We start from the raw sequence: 21,780 nt of genomic DNA, 5'->3' as shown, positions 1-21,780 counted from the left end.
ACCTATCTAAAAATTTTTAAATGAACCACCTTAATATTTTGGCAAAGACAAATGTATAAATCAGATTTTTAAAGCTCACATTCTATACTTTAATAGCCCAATATTTTTTAAGATATAATCCAATATTTATAGCCCACTACAAGTTAAACTAAAAAATAATAATAATAAACGTGAACCATGAATCAGCAAGGTCGTTTCATTGCACATGACGCTTCAACCCTTCACAGTCGTCGATCCAATTTTGCCTATGAGCTTTTTGCAACCGGCAATAAGTTATTCTACTTTGTTAACTTTATGAGCTTAAATAAAAAATGTGTAAGTTCTACTTTCAATTCCATGAACATTATATTTTAATCGTGGACCACAATCATGAATTAATGATAGTAATTTAGTTCAATGTAGGCGGTAAGTTTAATTGCATTCTATCACTGTTGGTTTTTTTGTTTGAATTATTGCTTGTTAATACTTATTCAATGAGCATCAAAACTATTGAATGTTTGTTAATACTTAATAGTGATTTTTTTTTCACTTTTTTGATTGTTCCATGATTCCACGATAAGTTTTTTATGTTTCAAACTTTCACTATTATAAAGTATTAGTAATGATATAAGTGTGACGATATATCAAGATATAAGACATCGTCGGGTACAATTGTAAGAATTATTTTTTTTTGCTACATTTCGACTCGATCCGAACCCGCAACTAATATTTTTGATTTTTTTTTTAAATTTTTTTATCGGTTTTATTAAAATAGTGAACCATGTGGTTTACATTCTAGACTTACCACTGATAAGGAGTTGGGAGTTTATTCATGATCAAATCAGATAAAACGAATCCTCATTGCAAATAAATTGATTATATTTCTAAATTACATAAAATTTTTGTATTTGTTGTTTGTTATAATATATTTAACAAATAATTCAATGACTTTCTAGAAACATCATTTATTTATTTGCATATTAAAACATCTTATTTTGATTTCTATAGATGACAAATTACGTAAAAGCTATTATATTTTGACAGTGGTTTAATAATTACATTTCATTTTCATCAATGAATGTCGATCAAGTTTGACTTTTGATAAATTTTTATTATGACTACTCTAAACTTCTTTAACATATCAAAATGGTGGATATAGAAAAATATGTTATTCTGATATATATTTGGTCAAACCACAAAAATAACCAAAATATAAATACTCTTATGTATTTAGCCCTTCTTTGAATCACACCATTATACTTTCAATGTTTCTTATCAAAGACATTGTATTTTCAAAAGGCTACACAATTAGCATTGCAATTTCAATTTTTTTTTATTAGTAGTTGTATTCTAAAATATCTATCCAATTATTACAATGAAAATAGCTTTCAACTTGGATGACATGGCTTATAACAAGAATGAAAGCAAAATGCTAGAACAAACAAATCAATGAACGTAAGTTGCTATTTCTACATTTAACCCATTTTCTTAAACTAAATATAAAATCAAACATCACCGATTTAGCGAAAACCCGTTATACATTACCAAAAAACCATTTAAAAATATACATTCTTGATCTCACCTCACTAATTATGTATAAATAATACATCCTACTTACAAAAAGGTTACTTTAGCAAATCAAAAAAGTTGCTTCTAACCTCCCCCATTAAAATCTATTCAAAATCTTCATTTAGGGCAAATGAGCACAGAATCCACACACAGTCCACCTTTAGTGTGTGTACAATCAATTTGTGTCATTGAAAACTTGATCTTCATTGGCACTTCTGAATCCTCAACAACAAAATCACCAACTGGATAAACATTCCATTTTCCAGGATCAGTCAAATAGCATGAAGTTGTTGCCTTTTGACCATCTGAAGTTGACAGCTGGAATTTGACCGGTTTTATATCCCAGCCATGGACTTGATCGGAGTTGCAGACCCGCCGCCCGAACCGCCTGCCCGACCGCCCGAGTTGCAGGCGGAAGAGGAGGGTGTAGCTGCCCGGAGGGAAAGGGAACTCCACCTCCCCATCAACTTCAAACCACCATATTTGATGGAGATAAGCCACCGATCGAAATCTACACAAATGTTTTTAAGATAAGATGAAGATAGTGGCAAAATAGTCATTTTACTTGGTGTATAGGATGAAGTGATGAACTCTTGAGTGAAGGACTACTTGTGCTAATAATCAAACATGTGGACTAAAGCCATGACTTTTTAGAAAGTTGAGGGATAAAGATGATATCTTTGATTAAAGACATCAGAAACCTCACCTTGATTCTTCTGTAGAAATCCAACTCCAGTATCGACGATCATCGATGCCTGTTATTGCTAATCCATTTGAAGATATCAACACACAAGCCTTTCCTGTACCCTTATCTAACCAAACTTTCTGCAAAAGAATTCCCAATTCCCAAATCATATCAACTGATTTCATGTAAAAACCCAAAAATCTATTTTGAAAAAAGAATACCCTTCTAGATTCTTGAACAACCAAGATTACAAACAAGAAAAAGAAGAGGAACGTAATCAAACTCTTGAATTTTGTGGTTTGTAGTTTGTAATACTTGTTACATACAATTCAACTACTTTTGTTTCAAGATCTTTGTGTTTCTCACAAACCTTGATCACCAATCAACATAAACCCTTCAAATAAGAATTTGTTGTTCTGTTCATCCCCAAATCTAAATAAAGGCACAAAGCAACATAATTTCTTTTGTTTTCATTCACAAACCCATAATCAGATTATCGAATAGAAGACTTGTGGATCAAACTTTGTTGTTTATCACAAACCAAAATCAAAACAAACTTTGAAAGCGACATGTCGTATTCTAATTACATTCAAGAACACGGAGATAGATGTATAATTAAGGAGAGGAAATGGGAAATTTTTGTGTATCGAACCTTTGTGCCGCCATCAATGGAACTAGGCGCAGATAACCTCGCGTAAATTTCTTTTTTACAGAGAGTCGAAGAGAAATTATTATTATCAAATACCCTCGATATAAACAAATCATAGTTCTTCGGCAGTTTTGATTCCCACACAAATTCAGCCGATGACGCATAACGAAAAGCACGGTTGAGAGATGCGAGTTTACAGATCTCTTGTGGGTTTAAGTAAACAAGAACAGAACCCACCACACTCTCCGGCAAATCACCTAGACCTGGCTCCGACGGCATCACCGGAGCAGAGGTGGTGCTGTTGCACATAAGAAGAAAAGATGAAAAGCCAGATCCCATAAGCAGAAACCCAACTTCTAGATGAATTGAATTTAATGGGTTTCGGTGGTTCGATTAGAAATTGATCGAAATTTGGGGCAAATTCCGGTGGATTTTGGGAGAGAAAGCGAATGGGGATGAATAAAGGAAGTGTAGTTATTTAATTGGCTTTATTTATGGAGAGATACATTTTATAATTGAGCAAACTACAAATTTAGTCCCTCAATTTTTACTAACATGCATATGTATCTGGGACAATAACCGGTATAGACATTATTTGGGGTTGAACTCCAAAATATAGATACAAAAAATTAAATTTCCGGGTAGAGATATAGATTCCGTGGAGGTAACTCAGCGGAATGGTAAAATCGTAAATAAATAAGGAAATTAAAAAAAAAAAAAAACTCAAGATCCATACCGCGGAGCTACAGTGAATTTCACAGAGCTTCGCGGAGGTAGTTCCGAAGAATGAATCTTCAGAAAGAAAAAAAATCATCTCCATTGATTCTTTTATGTAAAGATCTCCAATTAAAAGACCAATTTCTTTTCCACCTCACATTCATTCCAAACATTATCAAGAAAAAATTCATACTATCATAATTTTTTTTGAAAATAATTAGTTGGGAATGAATATAAACCCCAAAGAATCGATTTGAAAAAAAAAATCTGAAGATCCATTCCTCAGAGCTACCTCCGCGGAATGAGTTCATTCCTCGGAGGTAGCTCTGCGGAATGGATCTTGATTTTTTTTTAATTCCTTCATTTATTTACGATTTTCCATTCCGCGGAGCTACCTTCGCAGAATCCATGTCTATACCAGGAAATTCAATTTTTTGTGTCTATATTTTGGAATTCAACCACAAATAATGTCTATACCCGGTATTTTCCCTATGTATCTGCGTTGAGAAGATTTTTTTAGATTGTGTTTGTTTTGAAAGATGTAAAAGATTTTTTATACTTGTTATGATTAATTAATTTAAAAATTATATTCACTTAATATTTTAATTTATATCATTGTAATTCATAAAATATAAAATATTATTTTTTAAGGGTAACAATATAATTTTTTTTATATAATATTACTTTTAACTATTGTTGTTGTCAAAGTTGTAAAACTCGCTACTCGGTACTCGTTCGGCCGACTGCCGAGTAGCGAGTACTCGAGAGTACTTAGATTCGGTAATTCATGTAGAAATATCTTTAGGAAAATTATATATATATATATAACAAAACTAGATAAATGTGAATACACAAAAACTGAAATACACACAATGGTCTTAATTCATGAATAATTACTAAAAATTAAGATATATATGTTGTAATAATCACATGTGTGTTTTAAATAATAAATCATTAAGTGTATTATACATATTAATCTTGAAATTCTTGATTTTTTTTTCTCTATTTAAGACAATTTTGACCCTTTGAGCTAGTTTGACCGAGTTGGCCGAGTTTGAGCGAGTTTGACCGAGTTGGCCGAGCACTCGGCCGAGTTGACCGATTTGGTCAGAGTTTTACCGATTTTGATCAATTTCCGAGTTATTTGGCTGAGTTGACTAAACTCGCCTTAGTAAGAGTCGGAGTCTGGGTACTCTCTTGAGTTGGCCGAGTTTTACAACACTGGTTGTTGTGCGTTTTTTAATCTATTATTTGGAAACTCTTAATGAATGTAAAAATAGTTTTATAAATACTTAAATCAATTTGGGATTATTATTTAGGGTTTACATTTAACACTACAATTTATAAATTTTAACTATTTACAAAATAATCTTTGGATTTTGTATTAAGTTCAACTGAAATTTCAATTTAAGTTAACCCTTTAACGTTATATTTAAATTAATAATTTAAATATTTTATACAAAATCCAAAAATTGTGACTTTAATATGATAATGATTCACATACAACAAGATATCAAAACTAATAAGTTAAGTATAATATGTTAGAAGTTAAAGACATAATTTTATAGGTAGAATTAAATGTGTTATTTTAATATTAAATTTTAGTTAATTTAGGATTATAACTTAGGTTTTTCCACTTATTTAATATTATTAAGTAATTTATAATCATTATTAGAAATAAATTAAAAAGTCACGAGAGTTTCAAATGTATGTGGTGAAAAAAATGTCTATTTTATAGTATATTATAGATTATAATAGATTATAAATATAGATTATAGATTATATATATATATATATATATATATATATATATATATATATATATATATATATATATATATATATATTAATTATAGACTATAGATAGATATTATAGATTATAGATATAAATATAGATAGATATAATACTATAATATATGATTATGTATGTTTAATTTCGCCCTAGCCCAAGTTTATATATTGTACAATAAAGAGCATATATTTTGTATGAGAAAATAATTGTTGTCATAGTATAAAGTAAATCATGTAATTTTATCGTAAAATATTTATTATTATTATCATCATCTTCTTCTTCTTCTTGCAATGGCAGGGGCTTCGAGACACGATTGACATAGTTAAATTGTCTCCTACTTCAAATAGGTGGGTTTGGTCTCTATTAGCGACATGTGAGTTTTCAAAGGCTTCGTTTCGCTTGTTTATAAATTCTCAGTTACTTCCTTCTTCCATGGTTACTTCCTCCTTCCATTACTCCTACTCGTTTGATTCGGTTGGTTCCTATCAAGGACAATTGTTACGTAGCGTTTGGTTGTGGATAGGTTGCCAGCTAGGGTGATGACTTCATTTGTATGGATATTTCGTTTGTACCCTATTTGAGATGTGGCTCTAGAATCTGTCATTCATTTTTTTTTGTGTGTGCTATGAGAAAAGAACCTTTGATACATGTTGGTAGATGGTGGAGTTTGACGATCCTGAATTTTCATTTGTATGTTGATTGGTTATCTTGGTTCGCTGTTTTACGTTTACAAGGACTCGTGAAGAAATATTTGGAAACAATTTTTTACTTGATGTGGTGACATGTTTGGGCCTTTAGGAATGCCCGGTTGTTTGCAACTACAAAACCGAGGGTAGCAGGCCTTTTTGATAAAATTGATACCCAATTTTTCCTATGGTGTAATACAAGAAATGTAAAGGACATTAGTCACTGGCGGACCCAGGGGTTCCTAGGGTCCCGAACCACTACTCAATTTTAGCTTCAAAGTGTAAAAATGTGTAAAAAAAAATTCTATTTTTTTCTTTTAAGTTGCAACCACTAAAAAATATATGCAACTATTAATATATGTCGATTTTTTTTGTGCCACTACTGCTGTAAACTTCTCCGTCTGCGACTGACATTAGTTGAGTTGCTAAAACCTTTTTATCAAACACCTTGAAGACAACTAATCAATCACTATTGATGACAACATATCATATCTCAACAAAAGGAATACACGTATGTTCTTGGTTAAGGTCTATCTCAATCAGAGGATAAAATGGTGGGGGCAATTGTTCATTTTACAAACAATGATCAATCTAAGATCGTTGGACAAAACCATCAGATACCGATAAGAATCATGGATGCTTATCAAATCTTGGAAGGAGATGAGATATTCTTTTGTTGTAATTGTACCAGGAGTATTAAGAAAACTATGCAAGCTGATAAAAATTTCAACGAAAATCATGAATAATTTAAATAGTTGATTAAATATTATAAATGGTTGGCAGAATTAATAAAGTCGGTTTCCCTTTTTTTTTTTTTTTTTTTTTCTTTTCTTGTTTTATATTCAGAATGTTTATATAACCTACTTTAATTATTAGGAAAAAGTTGGCTGCAATACAATACTGTATAATATATTTAATTAGTAAATTTAAGTTAGATGGCTACAAAGAACAGAATATTATTCTCAAAAGTATGAGATAATATTATATAAGTGTTTCTCTCCCTCAAGACTTCTACAACTACTTTTGTCATGTGCTTGTTATTCCCAAATTTAGAACTCAGTGAGCTATTTGTAGATTTTGAAGGTGGGATGAGTTGAGCTAAGCTTAAAATGGATATGTATTTTATTTTAAATTTAACTTGACAAGTTGAAAGGTTTTATTAATGTTGTGTCATATTTAGGCCGGAGAAGGTTTGAGCATGCTATAAAAAGTTTGAGTATCAAGAAAACACATGTCCCTATTTATTTATTTATTTATTTATTTTTTATTTTTTTTTGGAACACTTAGCATACATACCTTCGAAGTCATAGGTTATTGGTTCAATCCATTTCTCTAAATCTCTAAATTATATTTAAATTGGTTAAATGAATTGCATATTTTTTAGAACAGCTAATACATACTTATCTTAATCCTAAATCTATAAATTTATTTATTGCGAAACTCAAATCTTCAACCTTGATGGTCACCTTTCGAGCATATATATAATAACGTTGGACTAGACGTCTTTTAATGAATGAATTATATATACAATCAACTTTGGTTCATTTCTCTAAAATGCAAATACCAACAACAATGATAAACCAATTATTTGAACAAGTTAAAAGTACAATACACTATGATAGTTTATAAAAAAGTATATTATATAACGATCTTAATGTTAGTAAATATTTTAATGATTACAATTATGGATAGTCTTTATACAAAAATACTAATATTAATAGTGATACTGTCACAGCCCCAAACCAGATGGCGGAAACGTCCGGGGGTGGATGACTTTATTTGTAGTATCACAACACATACAATATAGTAATCAAAGTACAAACAACCAATGTATTTAAAAAGTATAAGTATTTACATGTGTTTCATCATTGTATATATTGAAACCAAAATAGTTATACACAAGAAGACAAGACTCAAAATAGCTCCATCTTCTCAAAAGCTCGGGGAGTACATGTCTACTGGTTCCCTGAGAATACAAGTAATTTGAAAAGAGAGTATCAACATAAAGTTGAGTGATTGCATAAGTATTTATGTTTGAAAGTATATTTCTGTTTCTTGAATATGTATACTGTTCCAGAAAATTCTACATTTTCTGCTGTATATATATGAAAGTAGTTTTAATCTCATAAAATCGTTCTGTTTGTAAACCAATGTTCTGTATTTGTATTCATTTATGTAAAACTTGTATCTGTGGGTGTGCCTGGTTCCACCAACTGTTATTGTAAACTGTAGTGTAATACTGTAAATTGTATCTTGTAAAACTAGTACTTTGGAAATGTACTTAAGTTTAGTTAATTATACACTAACGTATTGTTAATATCTTTTTAATGAGTTATTATAACCATACTGAGACTAGATAGCCTGACCCAACGCATTAAAGGCGTTGAAAGCTGTTGATAACAACTGTCACTCGTAGGCGTGTATGTCTGACTGTAGCTAGCAGTCTGAGTGCGGGGCTGTCAATCCCAATATAGATCTATACACACATTGTTTCGATCCCCGACCGGAGATTCTGGTTACACTATATTCAGAAACTCTCAAACAGACCCTTAACAGTGCTATAAGATAGCAGAAACTAGTCTGACTTTGATTGAATTGAATGACTGTACAAGATAGAAATTTCGGGTTGTTACATTATCCCCCCCTCCCCCCCCCCCCCCCGTTAGAGAGAATTTCGTCTCGAAATTTGGATTAAAGAAATACAACAAGACTAGGGAAAAAGATATGGATATTTCTGTTGCATTTGATCCTCCCGCTCCCAAGTGAATTTAGGTCCCTGTTTTGCATTCCAGCGAACCTTCACTATCGGGATACGACTTTGTTTGGTTTTCTTTACTTCCCTGTCTAAAATCTCTACAGGTTCTTCCACGAAATTGAGGCTCTCGTTGATCTCGATTTCATCGAGTGGGATAATAAGAGTCTCATCGGATAGACACTTTTTCAAGTTAGAGACGTGTTACTTAGTTCTCGGGGTAGTCAGAGTTTGTAAGCTACTGGACCGATTCTAGCAAGAATCTCGAATGGTCATATGTACCTTGGATTCAGCTTGTCACGCTTTCCAAAGCATATCATGCCCTTCCAGGGTGAGACCTTCAACATGACGCGGTCACCAACCTGGAATTCCAAAGGTTTTCTTCTTTTGTCAACGTAGCTTTTCTGTCTATCTCTGGAAGCTTTAAGTCGCTCCCGGATTTGTACGATTTTCTCCGTAGTTTCGCGAATGATTTCCGGACCAGTGAGAGCACTGTTAGGAATTTGACTTCTAGCTAGCTGTGTGTCACCCACTTCAGCCCATCACAGAGGTGATCTGCACTTGTGGCCATAGAGGGCTTCGAAAGGATCAGCCTTTATGCTAGTGTGATAACTGTTGTTGTAAGAGAATTCGACAAGGGGTAAATGAGTATCCCATGCCTTTCCAAAGTCTATCATGCAAGCTCACAACATATCTTCTAGAGTTTGAATCGTCCTCTCACTTTATCTATCAGTTTGTGGATGGTAGGCTATACTCATGTCCAACCTAGTTCCCAAAGATTTTTGTAAAGACTGCCAGAAACGAGAAGTGAATCTACTATCTCGGTCAGAAATAATAGATATTGGCACACCATGCAGTCTAACGATTTCCTTGAGGTAAGTTCTTGTTAGCTTCTCCATCTTGTCGGTCTCTTTGATTGGTAAGAAGTGTGCGAATTTGGTTAATCTATCGACGATTACCCAAATAGTATCATAACCACCCGATATCTTGGGTAACTTAGTTATGAAATCCATTGTAATCCACTCCCACTTCCATTCAGGGATTTCAGGTTGTTGCAATAAACCTGAAGGTTTCTGGTATTCTACCTTGACTTTGGCACAAGTAAGGCACTTGCCCACAAAGGTAGCGATTTCGGCCTTCATGTTAGGCCACCAGTATAGTTTCTTGAGGTCCAGGTACATCTTGTCTGAACCTGGATGAATGGAGTATCGAGTTTTGTGTGCTTCATTCATAACCACGTCTCTGTAACCACCGAACTTTGGTGTCCAGATCCGGTTCATGAAACAATAGACTCCATCATCCCTGACTTTGAAGTTTTTATCCATTCCTCTCAAGGTTTCACCTGCCACGTTTTCAGGTTTTAAGGCATCGAGTTGAGCCTCTCTGATCTGTTTGGACAGATGTGAATGGATTGTCATGGTCAACGACTTTACTTGGCGTCCCGAGTATTCTTTTCTGCTAAGGGCGTCAGCTACTACGTTAGCTTTACCAGGGTGATAAAGAATCTCACAATCGTAGTCGTTCGGTAGTTCCACCCACCGTCGTTGTCTCATGTTCAGCTCTTTCTGATCAAAGATATGCTGGAGACTTTTATGGTCCATGAATATTGTGCATTTCGTACCATATAAGTAATGTCTCCAGATCTTCAGAGCAAATACCACTGCTCCTAGTTCAAGGTCATGTGTTGTATAGTTGACTTCATGTGTCTTTAGTTGTCTTGAGGCATAGGATATAACCTTTCCTCTTTGCATAAGAACACACCCATGCCCTTGATTAGAAGCATCACAGTACACTACGAAATCCTCTGTCCCTTCAGGAAGAGATAGGATCGGTGCACTACATAGAGCTCGCTTCAGCGTTTGGAGCGCTGTTTCTTGCTTTTCTCCCCAGCTAAAAGTTACACCCTTTTGCGTCAAGGTGGTAAGAGGTTTAGCGATTCGAGAGAAATTCTGGATGAATCTGCGATAGTAGCCAACAAGACCTAAGAATTGATGGATTTTTGTAGTTGTTTTGGGTGTTGACCAGTTTTCAATTGCCTTTATTTTGGAAGGGTCGACGTGTATTCCTTCTGAACTGACCACGTGACCTAGGAAATCAACCTTCCTGATCCAAAATTCTCACTTTGAAAACTTCGCATATAGTTTCTCTGATCTAAGAGTTTGCAATATTTGACGAAGATGTTGGCCATGTTCCTCTTCACTTCTTGAGTAGATAAGGATGTCATCAATGAAGACTATGACGAATTTGTCCAGGAATGGACGACACACTCTGTTCATTAGATTCATGAACACAACAGGTGCATTCGTCAATCCGAATGGCATCACTACAAACTCGTAATGACCATAACGAGTTCTGAACGCGGTTTTGGGAATGTCATCCTCCAAAATCCGTAACTTATGATACCGGGATCTTAAGTGTATCTTTGAGAAGTAGCTCGCACCTTGAAGTTGGTCGAACAGATCGTCAATGCGAGGCAGAGGATATCGATTCTTGATGGTAAGTTTATTCAGCTCGCAGTAGTCTATGCACATACGGAATGATCCATCCTTCTTCTTCACGAACAAAGCGGTGCTCCCCAGGGTGAGAAGCTTGGTCTTATGAAACCTTTACTAAGGAGTTCGTTAAGCTGGCTGGATAATTCCTGCATTTCATAAGGTGCAAGACGATAGGGGGATTTGGCTACAGGGGTAGCCCCAGGGATTAAGTCGATTCTGAATTCGACTTGTCGTTCGGGAGGCACTCCTGGAAGATCGTCGGGAAAAATGTCGGGAAAGTTGCAGACCTCAGGAATGCTCGCGATGTCTTTTACTTCTTGCTTTTTATCTACTACATGAGCTAAGAAAACACAGTACTCTTTGCGAAGGTACTTCTGTGCCTTGATGCAAGAAATGATCTGGGGGTTCGTTCCGGGTTTGTCGCTGTAAATAACAAGAGTTTCGTTAGTTGGCAAGTTCAGACGAATGGCTCTTTCATAGCATATGATGTCAGCATGGTTAGAGCACAACCAATCCATACCTATTATGATGTCAAAACTTTTGATAGAGACCGACATAAGGTCTATTGGGAAAGAAAAGTTATTCAAGGTAAGAGTACATCCTATGTATATATCGTTGGTGGATTCGGATTTCCCGTTAGCCATTTCGACTGTGAAAGTTTCATTTAGTTGTTGGGAGTTTTGATTTAGCAAGTGTTTGAAATTATGTCTCATAAAGCTCTTCTCAGCACCATAATCAAATAGAATGCATACATAAGTGTTGTTGAGAAGAAACATACCCGTGACCACCGCAGGGTCTGCCACCGCTTCTTCGTGACCCAAAGCTAAAATTCTCCCAACTCCTCCAGCATTTCCAGCTTTTGGACAATCTCTCTTGAAATGCCCCACATCACCACATTGGTAGCATGCTTGACCTACTCCAACGGCAGGTACTTGGTTAATTGGTTGGGGGTGGTGATCTACAGAATCGGGCAATATGCCCTTTTCTGTTGCAGTTACGACACTGCATTTCTCGGCAATTTCTGTTATGGTGAAAATTGCACTTGTTGCACTTAGGGAGATTACCAGCATAAGGCTTAGCTGGTGCAGGGTTAGCAGGAACAGCAGCAGGTACAGTAGTAGCATTGACTGCAACTAGCTGTTGCTTCTTTGAGGATTCCTGTGAAGACTTGCCCTTCCTCTTGTTCCAACCTTTCTTCTTGTTGTTGTTGTTGTTATTGTTGTTGTTGTTGTTTCCCTTCGGTTGTTCTGGTGCAGTAACTACTGAGTTTTGACGGGCTCCATGGTCAATAAGAGATTGTGCCAGCTCTTTGGCGCTGTCAAAGGTAACAGGCCTTGAAGCTAAAACACTTGATTGAATCTGGGGCGACAGTCCCCAAATATATCACTCGATCTTTTTGCTCTCCAGAGCAACCATTTCTGGACAAAGAATTGCTAAGTCACAGAATCTATTGGTGTAGGTTGTTATATCAGAACCAACCATTGTAAGACCCCAGAGCTCTTGCTCGAGTTTCTGAATTTCTCCTCACGGACAATATTCCCGCATTAACATGGCTTTTAAGTTCTCCCAGCTTATCGAGTTAGCCACTACCAGAGTCAGTGACTTAACATGGCCATTCCACCATGTTAAGGCTCTATCCGAAAAGGTACAAATAGCGAACTTAACTTTGCTACCCTCCGGACAGGAGCAGATTTCAAAAATTGCTTCTGTCTTCTCAATCCACTGTCTTAATGTTATAACTCCTCCAGTCCCGTTAAAGGTCGTGGGTTTGGCATTCGAGAAATTTTTATAAGTACACTCTCGCGAGTGCCCATGACTCTCGCCATGGTTAGAAGGATGTGCACCGGCTCCTGACCCACTAGCACCAGGAGTATTGATATGAGACATGGTAGCTGCAACGGCTACCGTGACCGCCGCTTGAAACATAGCAGCGTCGAATTGAGGAGGTGGTGGCGGAGGTGGTGTCGGTGTTTCATTAACATTGTTACATCTTGGATTTCTCCGAGGAGGCATCTTTTACTATAAAATTTAAAAGATAAAATGATGATAAGATATCAAGAGTGAAGATAAATTTTGATATCTCTGAACTAAAACATTTTGTTCAACATGAATCTTGTAATGAATTGGAAATATAAGTCTACGAAAAGTATAACTTGCAACAGGATGATATGAAATTGAGTGGTTATTTTTCAAAGAGTATGAAAATGCATGTCGGTAATATTGGCATATTGAATACATAAAGTCTAGAAAACTTGACCCTAAACAGGTCTACAATATACCAAATTCTGAGAAAAACATCGACATCATACTGACCTACCGAAAACAAAATTTTCGCGGTCGTACTGAAAAACATGAAAAATAACGCTAGAATATATCAGCAGACTTAATTATAACCATAAGAGTGAACAGAGAATGAGTAGAGTATTATCCATTTATTAAACCAAAAGAAAGGATGAGTAGAGCATCACCTACTGACGACGGGTATCACTTGGACGAACCCTCAACTCAGCCAGCTGACGCTCTACATCAAGCAAATGTCTTTCATACACTGTCTGGCGTGCTCGAAGCTCTATGACTTCAGCTCGAGTTACAGCTAACTCTTGCAGCAGGGCCTCATTGTCTCTCATTGCTCTGTTATGAGCAAGTTCAAGATTGCGAATACTATCCGTATTGGCATTCGTGTCAGCATCTAGCTCTATGGTTTGCTGAATGGCTGTCACTCCTAGCTCAACATTTCTAGCCACTTGGCGAACCAAAATAGGAAGAATTTTGTCTGCAGATCCTCCCTCATTTAGGTTGTAGAAGCTTCGGTCTCCGTTGTAGGGTAAGGGTTGACCTTGCTCTCGGTTCCACCTACCTAAGTTTTCAGCCCATGAAGGCGTCGGACCTTGGAAATTTTGTCGTAGATTAGGATTCTGGGCAACTGGTGGAGGATTATAGGCTTCTGATTCGGAATCATTGTCTTCAGGAAAATTTTCTGCAAAATCATCATCTAAGGGAATTTCATGATTCTCTTCCGGCTCTGCATCTTGCCCTTGATTGGGAAAATAAGGGTCTCCAGGTAGATGAACTCCAACCATTGTTATCTAAGCGAGAATAGGGGTAAGAGATATAGAATATAGTTAGTAACGATAGATTAAAGATACAAGTTTCTACGAGAGAGACTTACAGTTAACAAGTAATGTATTTTGTATGACTTGTTCTAGGTATTACTATAACTATAAAGTGTATACTAATTATATATAACTTGGGTATAATCGACCTTTGATTAAATGACCCGGCTCTAAATCCACAACCAAACAAGGAACAGGAAATGAAGCTAGATCACATATTCTAAGTCTATATAACTTTAATTATATATAACTATAATATACCCTTAATATTTATAATTCTACCCTCAATGGTTCTTTTGTTTTCACATGTTTATTATTAGTATATAGTGCCTAAAATACCCCTATAGTATTTTAATCTTTATGTTCTGTTCTAGAGTTCTTCTGAATATGTATGGTTGGTAAGTTTTAGACATGTCGCAACACTACTATCACTCCCAAACACATGTTGGTCATATCTCAAATCAATATAGTTGATCAGACTATATTAATCCCAGATATGATTACATAACTGCCCAGGTTTGACTATAATGTTCAACATCCAAATACTTTTAAGTTCTTATGACTATGATATTGTACTTGTAGGTATGAGTGTTAGTATAGTTTTTGTAAAAATACTTAAATTTTTAAAAAGTATACTTGTAGTCAGAGCTCTCAGCCTCAAACGTATTTATAGTTTGTATATCTTTTATGGATTGATATACTGAGTTCACTAGATACTGTATTTTATTTTAAATTTAACTTGACAAGTTGAAAGGTTATATTAATATTGTGTCATATTTAGGCCGGAGAAGGTTTGAGCGTTCTATAAAAAGTTTGAGCATCAAGAAAACATGTGTCCCTATTATGTTTTTTTGGAACACTTACCATACATACCTTCGAAGTCATAGGTTGATGGTTCAATCCATTTCTCTAAATCTCTAAATTATATTTAAATTGGTTAAATGAATTGCATATTTTTTAGAACAGCTAATACATACTTATCTTAATCCTAAATCTATAAATTTGTTTATTGCGAAACTCAAATCTTCAACCTTTTAGTTGATGGTCACCTTTCGAGCATATATATAATAACGTTGGACTAGACGTCTTTTAATGAATGAATTATATATACAATCAACTTTGGTTCATTTCTCTAAAATGCAAATACCAACAACAATGGTAAACCAATTATTTAAACAAGTTAAAAGTACAATACACTATGATAGTTTATAAAAAAGTATATGATATAACGATCTTAATGTTAGTAAATATTTTAATGATTACAACTATGGATAGTCTTTATACAAAAATACTAATATTAATAGTGATACTGTCACACCCCCAAACCAGATGGCGGAAACGTCCGGGGGTGGATGACTTCATTTGTAGTACACAACACATGCAATATAGTAATCAAAGTACAAACAACCAATGTATTTAAAAAGTATAAGTATTTACATGTGTTTCATCATTGTATATATTGAAACCAAAATAGTTATACACAAGAAGACAAGAATCAAAATAGCTCCATCTTCTCAAAAGCTCGGGGAGTACATGTCTACTGGTTCCCTGAGAATACAAGTAATTTGAAAAGAGAGTATCAACATAAAGTTGAGTGATTGCATAAGTATTTATGTTTGAAAGTATATTTCTGTTTCTTGAATATGTATACTGTTCCAGAAAATCCTATATTTTCTACTGTATATATATGAAAGTAGTTTTAATCTCATAAAACCGTTCTGTTTGTAAACCAATGTTCTGTATTTGTATTACTTTATGTAAAACTTGTATCTGTGGGTGTGCCTGGTTCCACCAACTGTTATTGTAAACTGTAATTTAATACTGTAAATTATATCTTGTAAAACTAGTACTTTGGAAATGTACTTAAGTTTAGTTAATTATACACTAACGTATTGTTAATATCTTTTTAATGAGTTATTATAACCATACTGAGACTAGATAGCCTGACCCAATGCATTGAAGGCGTTGAAAGCTGTTGATAACAACTGTCACTCGTAGGCGTGTATGCCTGACTGTAGCTAGCAGTCTGAGTGCGGGGCTGTCAATCCCAATATAGATCTATACACACATTGTTTCGATCCCCGACCGGAGATTCTGGTTATAATGTCAGGACTTTAACTATATTGTTTAAATGAATTAAACAACTTGTATCAGATGACTCATAAAAAACATAAACGTTACATGTATAATAGTTATGAAAACCCAATCATTCTGAATTAAATGATTGACAGTATGTTCTTGAATTAGTATTCTTAACATGTATCTGAAAGATGTATATCCTTGATTAGTTTTGAATCAAACCTTTGTTCTTGTAAAACAATGTACTTTAGTATACTTGAATTATGTATTAATGTTATGTGATTCATAAATTATACCTATTATAATTTATATGTACTTTCTGAATTGATACCGAGTATTCATGAATGCAACCCCTTGCTCAACATGTTACAAAGGGTATTTGAACTGAATGAAATAGCTTTTATGCTTATATACATATACAAATATATATAAGTAAAATTTAAATGAGACTCGGACAAATAACCGATACCTATAATCCCACATCCAAACAAGGAAAAGGAACCAAAGTGAGTTATCAGTCCTAAGCCTTTTAGATCTTATATATATATATATATATATATATATATATATATATATATATATATATATATATATATATATATATATATATATAAATATGATTTCTGGGAAAAATATAAGTTTATAAAACATTTAAAATAAATTTTAATATTTTGAGATACTTTTGGTGACTTAATGTCATTTTAACACGATCTTTGAAAATCAATTGAATTGATGATAACTGAAATCCCTTTTGATAAGTTTATTGATATCTTTTGTTTGTAACACACAATCTTTGTGTTTAGACTTGTATTCCCCCTAAAAACAGTAAAATCTATGAAAATACGGGGGTATGAACTCACCTGATTGTGAGTGATCTGGAAGGTAAGATAGATATAGGATGCTTGAGTTCACAATTGAAGTTCCGAAGCACAGTTGGATCCTATAAGGCATATATTCACATATATGTGTATTCAATTAGTGGTTACAACCCTTAACTAGTATAGGAAACCACCTAAGATTGTAGGAAACACCCTAAATGAAGTGTTAGGCTCACAAATGGAAGCTTGAAGGGGTTTATGGCCACCCATGGATGGGTTTGCGGCCATAAGGAGTTCATGGCCTCATGAGGTTCACGGCCTCATGAGGTGTTCATGACCCTTATGAATCTATGAAGGGTTCACGGCCCTTATGAAGGGTTTACGGTCGTGATCCCTTCGAGCTCATGAAGATGATGATGAAACTTGACAAATCAAGGATAGGATCTAGTAGTCCTTCAAGTATGACAAGATTAAGGATGAAACACTTACGTTTCGAGGCTTTAGAGTGTTCACGGTTGAAGCTTTTTGAGAGAGAATGGATGTGTTCACGGTTGGGAGGAGGAGAAATGAGAAGAAAATGAAGCCACTCTAATATATATAGGAGGTGGTTCACGGCCGTGAACCTAGTTTGCGGCTGTGAACACCTTGTGAGTGGTTTTCTAGTTCGAATTTATCCTCCCGATCTCAAGCTAACTCAACCTAGCATCCATTCATACATTACACTATGTTCAGAAACTCTCAAACAGACCCTTAACAGTGCTAAAAGATAGCAGAAACTAGTCTGACTTTGATTGAATTGAATGATTGTACAAGATAGAAATTTCGGGTTGTTACAGATACCCTTTATTATATTTCAAACATATTGAGTTGATTATCCAATGATAAACAGACTAGCGGTATCAGGAATAAAAAAAATACCGTTCAATCAATAAGTTAAAGTTTCTAATTTCATTCGACACAAATGTGTAATTTTAAAGTAGATTCGATTAGGTTAGATTAGATTAGTTTTGTTACCACGTTGAATTTAATTAGTTATGTTTCTACTTATTTCCCAAGAACCTTGTAATATTCTATGATGTCGGGGATAAATTTTGTCAAAAAGTGCACCAAAATTGGTTTGTATCACATCAAAAACCACAACTTTGTGGGTTCATCGTTTAAAATACAAAGTGCATGCTTCCATGTGACAAGAATAAGATGCTCCAAAGCACTCAAATTTCCACTTTTCTTAGTGTTCAAGAAATCTAGAAGATCAAAAGTAACAAGAGATGATGAAATAAACAAATAAGATATATTGGTTAACGGTTGAAAATGCATTTTTATCATGGATAGTGTCGGGCCAGATTAACCTTCCCAAAACCTCTGTATCCATGTGTTTAAATTTTGTAATAACTAATTTATTGAATATAGTTACTAAAATTATAATATTAAAATAATAATCATTTTTTAATCAAGTTTTGACTCGTATGACTTAGCTTCATTTTTAACTACGTTCCTTTTTGAAACATGAGTTAGTAGTTGACACGTATTATCATTTCTGATAATCAGAAAATAAAAAGTAATTACCTTTTGGTAATTACTTTATCGAATAAATACTTCTTATTATCATAAAATGTTTTTAAACAAGTTTTAAGTGGTTCATATGGGCGAATAGCAACAACCACATTTGTTGCTCCACTTGCTCTATTTGATTGGCATCAAATCAAAACCATGATTCTACGTGTGAAAAAATGAAAACCCTAATGGAATTGAGCATGCTTCCACGTTGATTTGTGATAAGATGTGTCCAACACATGGGCAACATAGCAATTCGATCGAATCGTACTTATTATCAATTTATCATCACAAGAAGACCAAAATAACCCGAACACTATTTCAAGTTTCAACTTTGACATGTATTAAAATGAGCCCAAACCCACAAAGGTAGTTTTGGCGTTAAGCCCATCATATTTCTAACTCTCCAATATAGCAAAGGTTGCAAAAAGCCTTATGTAACGAATCAAAATTATAAATTGAAGATGGTCTCAAAATATACATCCAATCCATTTTATAGAATCTGTCTAAAATTTGGTATAGTGCCAAATCAATGAATTTTAAATTTGATTAAAAGTTACTGAAATTAAGATGCCAGCTATTCACGTGATTTAACACTTGGACAAAATTTTCAAAAATAGTCCCTATAGTTTCCTGAAAATTGCATTTTTAGGATATCTTTAGAAGACGTGTAGATGGTCTCTGTGGTTTCTAAATGTTATGCGGTTGGTCCTTCCACAGTTAAATCTAATTTTTGGCGTGTTAATTTTTTTAAAATGACTAATTTACCGTTGGACCAAATATGAAAATGTAATATACCCCAATGACCATTTACGACAGTTTAGGAATCATAAAGGTTTCTTTCCAAACATAATGATCGAGCCAATCAACCTTATTCTTTTTGCTTAATTGACCGCATATCCACTTGATTCAAGCTTTGAGTTTGTTTCATTGAAGAATCCAGAATGAACAAAGTAGACAGTCTCTAGGTTACAAAAAAAATAAAAAATAATAAAATAATAAAAAAATGTAATAAAAAATTATCATCACCTTGCAACCCAAATGTGATCAAAAGTGATGCAACAACCATCAATCTCCCACTCCTTACTCTTCGTGATCTCGTGTTTGGAGAAGAAGAATCCCTAACTTATGATGGTTTAATTTCTAGCCTATCCGGAAGACAAAACCAAATCTTTGAACCTGTACGCCTTTTGGGTCCAGTGGATTCTCTTGTATCCACGATATTTGCTTACAATGGCACATCAAATGGAAAAAATACAATTCTTCAGGTTTTCCGTTAATGGAAGTATGACTTACGTAATTTTTGATAGCTCAGAGCTTGTCAGAGACCGGGACAAAGGTTCTACCATATTACCATTTTTGTTAAAGCTTCATGGTATTTTGAAGGTTCCTGATGTTGGTTTGATTTTTAATTAGTAGCTCTTCACTCGATACCTTCTATTTAGAGACCAGTATTGTTGATTATACAGAAGATGCTATTAGACAAATCTTCATGAGATGATTGGGAGAAATAAAGAGAAAGTTGTTAAATTGTCTTCAACCTTATATTTCTACTGTTATCAATGAGATATCCAAAATCACATCTATGTCATCTTAGGAAAACAAGAAAAAGAAGAAATTTAGAGCTTCAGGTTCCATTAAGGAGATAGAGTTTCATATGTTTACTTTTGCAAAGTATCCTTTTATTTCTACATTTCTTGCTTCCAAAAATCCTGCTACTCTTGATGCATAATTCTTTGATTTTATTGGAGAATTGTTACCGCATAATCGTTCTAGAGTGTGGGGTACGAGGGTTACATTACAAGATTTGTGGAGGTATCTTTTATTTCATTTTACGTAAATATATTCATGTGATATTTTGTAGAGGGCTGTTAGACCCGAGAATATATTATGAGATTTTGTGATATGGTGCTATTATGAACCTGATGATCAATTAAATGTTAAATTAAGTGGTAAAGGTGATATACCCTAGTTTAACGATATTTTTCGACTGGGCTAACGGCTTACGAGGTTAAGTCGTTAGGTGATTATAAATGGAAACTTGATTAATTTGGAAACAAATAGTTACCGAGTTTAGTTAGTGATCAGGTAATTGATCGTTCCGGTTGATATATCAGTAAGTTAGACAAGTTCTAATGAACTTAATGTATTGTCCAAATAGGCTTGGACAAGTGATAGATTAGGAGGCGATAAAGAGCTTGAGTTCGGAATCATAGTTAGTCTTCAGTAACTGGATGAGGAACCTCACTTCTTTTCTAGATATATATTGTCTAAATGTATGTTATTATTGTATTACGTTGATTACGTGTTAAATACAATAGTATAATTATTGTGTATTGTTATGTTTAGAATTAGAACCTGTAGGGTTATACTTTTACTTTGGAATCGGAGAATTACAAATCAATGGTAGCCTTGGTGGTTGTAATATCATCACTAGATAATTGTAATTTTATAACAGACTCAGTATGTGTAGTGCTATATTTGAAGGATTACCGCAGAAGAATGATGGTAGTCTTGGTGACTATAATACCATTATTGGATGGATTAATAATTTATGTAATATTAATTACCATCATGAGAAGTTATAGAAATTAACAGTAGCTAACATGATTGTAAGTCTACTATGTCTTCTAAGTAAGTGGAATGTTTGATAGCATGATTAATGACATTGTATGTCTATTGAGTAACAGGATATTGGTGTACCGTTAGTGTACATATATGTGCTAAACTAAAATAGTTTTGTCGGTCGTAAGGTAATGTGATAAGGTTATATATATATATATATATATATATATATATATATATATATATATATATATATATATATATATATATATATATATATATATATATATCATTGATAGAATTATAGCAAGAACGATATTGTATTGT

The 21,780-nt window shown here is 34.0% G+C and overlaps 1 protein-coding gene and 1 long non-coding RNA gene across 2 annotated transcripts; both read right to left on the bottom strand.

Annotated features, from left to right (window-relative positions):
- Positions 1-1,498: 1,498 nt before the first annotated feature.
- Positions 1,499-3,368, bottom strand: LOC145120525 (F-box protein PP2-A13-like). Its single transcript, XM_079056336.1, has 3 exons — positions 2,886-3,368; positions 2,255-2,373; positions 1,499-2,059 (listed from the first exon to the last, which is right to left on the bottom strand). The coding sequence occupies exons 1-3, from the start codon at positions 3,219-3,221 to the stop codon at positions 1,666-1,668; spliced, it is 849 nt and encodes a 282-aa protein (XP_078912462.1). The 5' UTR covers positions 3,222-3,368; the 3' UTR covers positions 1,499-1,665.
- Positions 3,369-15,878: 12,510 nt separating this feature from the next.
- Positions 15,879-17,888, bottom strand: LOC145118691 (uncharacterized). The gene is made up of 3 exons (XR_013713410.1): positions 17,824-17,888; positions 17,377-17,456; positions 15,879-15,985 (listed from the first exon to the last, which is right to left on the bottom strand). It is a non-coding gene; the product is annotated as an uncharacterized LOC145118691 (long non-coding RNA).
- Positions 17,889-21,780: the final 3,892 nt, after the last annotated feature.

This window comes from Lactuca virosa, chromosome 6 (assembly GCF_052849685.1).
Source record: "Lactuca virosa cultivar CGN04683 chromosome 6, Lactuca_virosa_CGN04683_v6, whole genome shotgun sequence".
NCBI lineage: Eukaryota > Viridiplantae > Streptophyta > Magnoliopsida > Asterales > Asteraceae > Lactuca > Lactuca virosa.
The sequence above is the reverse complement of the archived record's forward strand: the minus strand, read 5'-3'. Positions and strand labels throughout refer to the sequence as shown.